This window comes from Garra rufa, chromosome 8 (genome assembly GCF_049309525.1).
Source record: "Garra rufa chromosome 8, GarRuf1.0, whole genome shotgun sequence".
NCBI lineage: Eukaryota > Metazoa > Chordata > Actinopteri > Cypriniformes > Cyprinidae > Garra > Garra rufa.
Genome location: NC_133368.1, coordinates 1,251,249 through 1,260,517, shown reverse-complemented (window position 1 = coordinate 1,260,517; position 9,269 = coordinate 1,251,249). Strand labels below are relative to the sequence as shown.

General features: G+C 36.1%; 1 protein-coding gene across 1 annotated transcript in view; it reads right to left on the bottom strand.

Annotated features, from left to right (window-relative positions):
- Positions 1 to 8,872, bottom strand: part of LOC141340327 (guanylate-binding protein 4-like) — a 14,174-nt gene extending 5,302 nt beyond the window's left edge. The window contains exons 1-6 of the mRNA XM_073845257.1: positions 8,820 to 8,872; positions 7,802 to 7,993; positions 7,592 to 7,719; positions 3,305 to 3,414; positions 2,891 to 3,078; positions 2,448 to 2,690 (exon numbers count right to left, since the gene is read on the bottom strand). Of these exons, the coding sequence (XP_073701358.1) occupies positions 2,448 to 2,690; positions 2,891 to 3,078; positions 3,305 to 3,414; positions 7,592 to 7,719; positions 7,802 to 7,976 (844 nt within the window). The 5' untranslated portion in view covers positions 7,977 to 7,993; positions 8,820 to 8,872. The remainder of the gene's footprint in view (positions 1 to 2,447; positions 2,691 to 2,890; positions 3,079 to 3,304; positions 3,415 to 7,591; positions 7,720 to 7,801; positions 7,994 to 8,819) is intronic.
- Positions 8,873 to 9,269: the final 397 nt, after the last annotated feature.

Sequence of the window (9,269 nt, the reverse complement as noted above, 5' to 3'; positions counted from 1 at the left end):
GCTTTATATTTCATTATTTATTATATTATTTATTTTATTTGTAGTTGATTGTATTGCACTTTTTACATGTTGCAAAATTTTCTGACCAAAAGAAATTGAAGTGGTTAACGTTAGCCTTATATTTTATTATTTATTTTGAATGAATGAATGAATTATGCATTTATATAGCACTTTAATTGTGTATTACCATACACCCAAAGTACTTTACAATCATATGGGGGATCTCTCCTCAACCACCACCAGTGTGCAGCATCCACTTGGATGATGCTTCGGCAGCCACAGTACAACGGCGCCAGTGCGCTCACCACACACCAGCTACAGGTGGAGAGGAGAGAGTGAAATAGCCAATTCAATGAAAGGGGGATTATTAGGAGGCCATGATTGACTAGAGGCAGTAGAGGGAATTTGGCCAGGGGTTACACCCCTACTCTTTAAGAGAAGTGCCATGGGATTTTTTTGTGACCACAGAGAGTCAGGACCTCGGTTTGCTTTTTACAGTATAGTGTCCCCGTCACATATAGGGTGAGCATCCCCTGCTGGCCTCACTAACACCTCTTCCAACAGCAACCTAGTTTTCCCAGGAGGTCTCCCATCCAGGTACTGTGGCCATATCCTGTAGCTCAGTGGTTAGAGCATGGCAGTAATAATGCCAGAGTCATGGGTTCGATCCCAGGGATTGCAAGCACTTAAAAATAATGTAAAAACAATGTAAGTCGCTTTGGATAAAAGCGTCTGCCAAATGCCTAAATGTAAATGCATATCACCCTGCATATGTGGTCTTCATTGTAGTTGACTGTATTGCACTTTTTACATGTTGCAAAAAAATAAATTAAAGTGGTTAAAGTGTTTACAGTAAGAGCATTGTCTACTAGTTTATTTTGATACTTTTCAGTACACCACATTAAGTATGCCAACTGGTACTGCAAGACTTTGAATGTTAAAGTGCAAATTAACACCTGACTACTCCTGTGGGTTTGCTACTGTTACAATTAAAGATCATAGCAAGGGTAAAAACATTGGTATGATGTAAGCAACACAGCTACAATAAAATAAAATTTATTTTGGGTGTGTTAGATTTATAGTGTGCAAATAATAAAGGATTGACAATAATTAGTCCTATTGGTGGCACAGAGAGGCCCCCAAATAAAATTCTGAAGGCTTGGGCCGGCCCTGGCTGTGTACATCACCTCTGAGACTCTAGAGACGTTGGTGCCTGCTCTGCAGGTTCTACCTCAGTCTCCAGGTTCTACACCTTCACATGGACCTGGCCCTCTATCCCTCCACCTGTTCCGCCTCCGCTCCACCACCCTCCTGGATTGTTTAGTGTTTGGAGCGTCTGGAGGACACAATGTTGTTGTTCCTCATTGTTTTGTTTTTCCTGTTACCTCTTTATCCTGTCTATTTAAAAACTTGTGCTTTCCATGGTTCTTTTGTCTAGTCTTATTCCGTAAAAAATACAAAATAAATCCAGGCATGGGCTCAGGGCAAAAGACAAGACAGGACATGGGCAAACAAAGCATCCATATTGGCCAAAGGAAAACAGAAACAATGGGGAACAACAGCACTTCAAAATAAGAGTCCACAAAACCAAGACAAGGAAACACAGACCGGAATCATGACAATCAGGCTCAAACTGTGAAAGACTGGCCATCTCAGAGTCCTGACCTAAACCTCACTGAAAATCTTTGGGATGTGCTTTGGGATTTGAGTCGACTTAGACTACTTGTCCAAAAAAAGTTGCACACTCTTAATTGTTTTCTTTGAACGCCTTTAAATTTGAACATACTGCTCTTTCTTTGTGGAATATCACAACATTTATTTACATCAAAAGTTCAATCAGTTTTTGGCCAAGATCTTGTATTGACGATATGAAAGTTGAACAACTCTGTAGAGTTGACTCCAGTACATCCCAAAGACTTTCAGTGGGGTTCATCTCAGGACTCTGTGGTGACAATGAAACCTGAAAGATATTGCTCATTGAACCACTATTTCACAATTTGAGTCGAATGAATTATGACATCCTGGAATATGGACATGGTTGTTTAAGGAATGAAAAGCCACACACAATTGTTGGCAAACATATAACATGCCATGTTAACCAAGCAATAATGATCCAGCTTTTGTTGGCCAGGCAGGGTATATAACCATTAACAATATAGCACATTTTTCCAACATTTGTAGGTATTTGAACCAAAACATGGTTCCTCTGCAACTTAGTAACAACTACAGAAAAAGACATTACTCATTACTACTTTATAATAGCTGAGCCAAATTAAGAGTTTTACTTGTGTAAATAAATGTGTAAAATGTGGTCATATTTTATGGTTAATTATTTTAGAATTATTTAAATTATATAATATTATTATTATATTTTAATTGTACATTTTCAATTATGTGCAAAAACTGCAAATGTATGTACATCATTTAAGGAATTTCTGCTAAATCACCTCTGCCAGTGACTGTGTATCCATCCTTTAGCTTCTTCACTTCACTCCTGTCAAAGACAAACTTGCAGAAATGTTCTGTGACCTCCTGGAACTCTGGGGAAAGGTCAGCCGGATCCAGGCTCTCCAGACGAGACACATTCTCTGGGGTAGTCGGGAAAGGGAAAGTAAAACACTTCCGGGATGGAAAATAATTTCGGATACATTGCCGTGGAAGGTTGAACTCGTTGACTGTTCTTGAAGTGCCTTTAAAAGATGCATTTGTCAAAGAGATTAGCGAAATACAGTATTGGCTCTAAATTGAAATTCCCAGTTGCTTTCAAATGCTTGCATCCTTTATCAGAAATTATATTTTATTATTAAAATTAAACAGAGTGCATACATACATGCTAACATACCCTTCTCATTCATGGTCAGATCATTTAAAGGCTCAATTTTAATATTACCTGGTTTCAACTTTAAGGCAAATTCCAAGTATTGGTCCTCGGTCACGTGTTTGCCATTTATTTTTTGTTCAAGGGTGAAGTCCCTCACGGCCCAGATGAAATTGGGGAAGAACTTGACAAACTCTGAGTCCTCTTCATCCTCATTAGATGATTTGATCTTGATATACTCTGTTAACTCTGTGACATACCTGGAGATGGTTAAGGTTTGGATACTAAGCAAATAGAGAACATCTTAATGCCATAAAGAAAATAGACAGCTACATGTGTGAATGGCAGGGTAATTTAATGGAACACTATGTGTCTTCATGAGTTTCAAACAATAATGACTTATTCCTTTAGTTCCAGAGCTCCTTGAGTAGCCTTTAACTGATCAAACAGCTTATATTTCTCACTAAACTGGAATGGAAGGGATACTGCAGTTCCTCAATAGCTCTGTTGTCGAGCGTCCCCTGGCTGTTCAACACTAGAGTGCTACTCAGAAGGACAGATAGAGAAAAGATCTTGGTATCATGCTTCGAGTCCCCCTGAGATAAATAAGATACAAACATTTGACAAAAATTTACATTGCAAGAATGGCAGGAATACACAAAAACATACACTCAGACAGCCTAGAGACAATAACGGACCTTCTAGTTCTATTTTTCAGTTCATACTGAATGACAAAACTCCAAAGATCCTGAAAAGTATCGTACTGCAACCAAGACATCTGGGTGGTTTAGCCTTTCCTAATTTTAATTTTTATGCGGTCCAAACTACTCTGAATTAATTAATGGTTAAGCACTGAAAAGGCTTATTGTAAATCCTCCGCCCTACATGCTCTTTAATGTTTCCCTACCATAGTCTCTCCATTGAAGTAATCAGATTTGTGAAAAACAATCCTAAAGTTTGGAAACCGTTTTTACACAGGTTTGTCTCTAAAAGTTATTCCCATATCGTCCCCCATACAGTGGCATGCAAAAGTTTGCGAACTTGCAATATCTGTGAAAATGTGAAAACTTTTAACAGAATAAGAGAAATCATACAAAATGCATGTTTTTATTTAGTACTGTCATGAGTAATACATTTTGCATAAAAGATGTTTACATATAGTCCACAACACAAAAAATGCCTAAAATTATTCAAATAACCCCCTTCAAAGTTTGGAAACCCTTGATTGTTAGTACTGTGTGTGGTTACCTGGATGATCTACAACTGCTTTTTTTGTTTCGGGATGGTTGTTCAGTCCCTTGTTTGTTCTGAACAGTTAAACAGCACTGTTCATCAGAAAAATCTAATAGGTCCTGCAGATTTTTTAGTTTGCCAGCATCTTTTGCATATTGAAACCCTTTCTGGAAATTTTAAAAGGTTTATTCCAGAAATTGAAAGTCTGGGTATATTATATTTATTTAGTCCAAGTCATAGAATATCAGGGGTATTTGTTTGTTGCTTTAAATAGTGTATCCATTTATCAAAATTAAATTTTTTCATACCGTATTTTGTTTTACACGTTTTGCCTATTGTTATGGTTCGGTTATGAAAGAATAAACACCACAAATTATTTCTGTAGAAAAAGTACAGAAAAGTATAAAAGTGCAATGGGTAAAAGCAAAAAACATGTAGGCTATATGTGTGTTTTGTACAAAAAACGTATGTGAACAAGTAAATAAAGCTTGCAAATGGATGCATCCATTCATTATAGGTCATGGACATTCAGCTTTATAGTCAGTGAAAGTCTGGGAATTTGTTATTTCGTCACCTTAGAGTTATACGTTTCTATCTGCATTCTGAGCACTTTTGAGATTTTGAGCTTCAAAGTTTTTGCGTTCCATAGACCTCTGTAGATAGCATTTTTGTTTTCTTAAAACAGTCTTAAAATGTACACAGCTTACAAAAGAAGCATCAAAGCTTCAGAATAAGAATATGTAAATAACTCAATTTTGACAAAAATGTCAGATAGAACCTTATAATTCTATAGTGACGATTTGGTTTAAAGTGGGAACCCTGGATTTTGAGATCCATCTTTTCACACTGAGAACAACTGAGCGACTCAACTATTAAAAAAGGTTCAAGCATTCACTGATGCTTCATAAAGGAAACACCATGCATTAAGAGCTGGGGGGTTAACAAAGGAACAAGATGCCGAAATGTCCTTCTGGAGCATCAGTGAATGTTTGAACCTTTTTTAATAGTTTTAGTTTCTTAATAGTGTTTGTGTCCCTCTCAGTTGTCCTCAGTGTGAAAAGTCAAAATCATATGGTCACTGCTGGAAAGGGTTCAAATATGCAAAAGATGCTGGAAAAAAGAAGATTCTGCAGGACCTGAAAGATTTTTCAGATGAACAGTGCTGTTTATCTATTCAGAACAAACAAGGGACTCATGAACAACCATCACAAAACAAAAAAACAGTCGTAGATCATCCAGGTAACCACACACAGTATTAAGAACCAATTTTTTAAGGTTTTTTTTATATAATTTTCGGCTAATTTTTTGTCTTGTGGGCTAAATGTAAACATCTTTTATGTAAAATATCTTACTTCACATTTTCACAGTTTCTGCAAGGGGTTCACAAACTTCTGCATGCCACTGTGTAAAGATTCTCAAAGTGTAGTACACAGGCTCCCTCTAGTGGTATGCAGAGGAATCACTGAATTCAATATAAATGAATGTTAAAACTAGTGGCGTCAAAATTACTGTTAACGCAGGTGATTATTTTTTATATTCAGTGCCCTTGTGTTATTAGGCAGTATGTAAATACATACACCTGTATATAATGAACATGTCTGTACATAAATGTCAGATCTAATGTAAGTGTATTGTCTTAATTTAGTATTTTTAGTTTTTCTTAATTTCTTAATATTTAAATGTGTTATGTTCATTTTTCTCTCATGTATGTATGTATGTATGCATGTATGTATGCATGTATGTATGTATGTATGTATGTATGTATGTATGTATGTATGTATGTATGTATGTATGTATGCATGCATGCATGTATGTATGTATGTATGTATGTATGTATGTATGTATGTATGTATGCATGTATGTATGTATGTATGCATGTATGTATGTATGTATGTATGTATGTATGTATGTATGTATGTATGTATGTATGCATGTATGTATGTATGTATGTATGCATGCATGTATGTATGTATGTATGTATGTATGTATGCATGTATGTATGTATGTATGTATGTATGCATGTATGTATGTATGTATGTATGTATGCATGTATGCATGTATGTATGTATGTATGCATGTATGTATGTATGTATGTATGCATGTATGTATGTATGTATGTATGTATGTATGTACGTACAAAGCTGCATACAAAGCTCCTAGAAACCAAAATAACTGTTTGTGCACACTTGGCGATTGGCTGATTTCATTCTGATTAAATAGAATGAAAGAAATAGATTGTACGGCATGTTGGCTTGCTTATTGTTAATGTTAACAGATAATCTTTATTCTAATTATGTGTTTTACTGAAATTAACATTTAATGTAAATCAGTGCTTTAGAAGTATTGTGTAGAAGTGTTGTTCATTGTTAGTTCATTTTAACTAATGTTAACAAATGAAAGCTTATTGTAAAGTTTTAACCAGGCTAACAACTAGGCACGTTTCCATTACAGATTTGCACAAAACTTTGGCGATATTTTATAATTGTCGATTAAAAAGTATTGCGAAATTATGGCGTTTCCATTAACCGATGTTATGCAACTGAAACGTAATGGCAATTGATTTTTGTGGGATTTTGGCTATACTTAATCGAGTGTGACCTGTAAATGCATTTGCTGTTTTGCGAAATATTCCTTTTTCTAATTGCCTGAGAAACCAGCTCATGTAAGCATAAAAACTTTTCTGCCATATATGGGAGTATTTTCAATTTGCATTTTAATTTTGCTCAATTTAAGGGGTAATGGAAACACAGCTTCTGTAGGACAAGTAAGGCAACTAGAAACATTTTGTCAGCATTTCTAGTTTAAAAAATTACCAAACAGTAATTCATATCATGTTTATATTGTCATTATACTTTTCAGAAAATATGCATTTTATTGTTTCTTTATAGGCGTTGTTTTGTTATTTGCTATTTTGAACCTTTGTGCTGTGTTGTATTTCCTGTTGACAATTTGACATACAGTTTTCATACTCCCTGGCCTAAACTGTTAGTGCCCTGTGATGTATTTTTTTAGACTTACTGCATGCAAAACTGGATACATGCATTTCACAAAATGTTTTATCAATTTCCCAAATGGATTTAATGAATTCATAAAGGCATCAAATGCAGTCTGACAATAGTTAAAAGTATATAATTTACAAACTCAAAACAGTGGTTGAGTATTAATTTATAATCCCTTGTTACCAACCCATTAACTTTTAGTTTAATAATGCGGTTGTTATTAGAATAGAAAACTATTTTAAAGAAATACTGCTAATGTTATTCACCCTTTTTGGCCATTTTATCCTTGAATGAACATATGCACATTTAACTTTTCTATATATCTCGTTAAGTTTAATATATAGATCAGCTAACAGGACTTTTTATTCCCCTGTTAAATTGCCTGGACTTGTTTCTGATTAGTTCGATATGCCTTAAATTAATATGTTCCCTCAGCTTCATAAGCAAAAATATAAAAAAGTATATTTAAATAATAGACAATATGTAAAAATGAAGAAGTGGTTCTTATAAATGTTTTTCAGACTATACTTTAAGACTTCACCTTGTCCACATCCCCGAGTCCCTCGGTGTCCAGCAGCACCAGAGTGGTTTCTGGTTTAGTGGGGTGAGGCATACACCACATCCAGATGCCCTTCGTCTTGGACTCAATTGTGCTGCCCAGTGCAAACCCTGATAACAACACACCAAAACCCTCACAATCACTGACATGTTTCTCTCATGATAGTATCTGTACTGCTTGTGTGAGTCTAACCTGTTTGTTTTCCTGCCAGTCGATTCATCAGGTAGGACTTCCCGGTGCGGTAGAGACCCACCACGGCCACCACCACCACGGGCTGCTGGATCTGCTCCAGAACCTGCAACGCTGACTGCTGGACAAACAGCTTCCCATCGGACGCCGTCTCAATCAAACACACTGGTTTATCCATGACCACTGGAGATGGACCTGTCCAACAGACTGAAACACATTTAACTTCATTTAATAAACTGCAGTGCACTAGAAGTGAAAGTTAGGGGACAAGGGGAGGGGATTGAGAAATACTCCAATAATCCTCTGTTAGACAATACAGGAATTTCCCACATGAGCAGCATTTCCTCTTTGTCCTCTTGTGGGGGGAAGTTTGTTTCTCATATCAACATGTGAATATAGACACACATGATTCATATGTACAAACACTCCACTGTATATAAGCACCCCAAACACACACACACACACACACACACACACACACACACACACACACACACACACACACACACACACACACAACAAATTACACAAGCAGGTTGAATGAGATGCATGCAATAAAATGCTGTAAGCTTTGCTTGTGCCCAGCCACTATATTACCCCCAATTCAAACTCCTCTGGTCTATAACCTGACTGATTTTAGTTGATGCTATTTTCTAATGGTCAGATAAAATATATATAATAAATGTAATATAAAACAAGAACATTTACTTGTTTACTTATACCCAATTAATCAATCAGGCCCACACATACAAACACACTTTTTTATACTGAGTTAATCATATTTTCTATCCCCTGAACTCACCGCTGAAGAAAACCCACACAGAAAACGTTCTGCATTTTTACATTTTGACAGTGCTAAAATTAAATCACCAACATGAAATCTCAAATACACATGGTCACACATTATCAACTGCAGGAGCACAAACAAACATAAACAATCTGCTGATACACTGGACATTGTATTGTTTGCAGTTATAAGAGCAAGTGCTATAAATGAACTGAATGAAGAAATGTTCCTTACCCTTTATGCTCTATGTTAACATCAGTCTAACTTCAGTATGAGCTATGTACATTGTAGCTTCCTGATATTCTGCCCATATTTCTTAGACACACCTTTATGTCCAGACTCTTAATGCTGATTGGTCTAAAGTGAGTTAGGGGATGTCCCAGCTCTGGCTGATTTGACCTCGTCCTGTTGACTGAGCAAACAGCATTATGCAATTTAACTTGTGGTTTCACTTTCAAAATCAGCAACTGCAAACTGAAAAAATATGACCAGGGCCCCGACCAGAATTGTATTGTTGTGCTCTATTCTAAAAAAAAGTTTCTGAAACTATGGCCCCTTTTCTGTATAATCTACACACAAAACCCCTAAACACAGACACAACATTTTAACACTTTAGCAGGTGTAAAACACTTGTACTGCTTGTATCTTTTGCATGTTCAGTGAGCAGTGAAGTGCATGATAAAA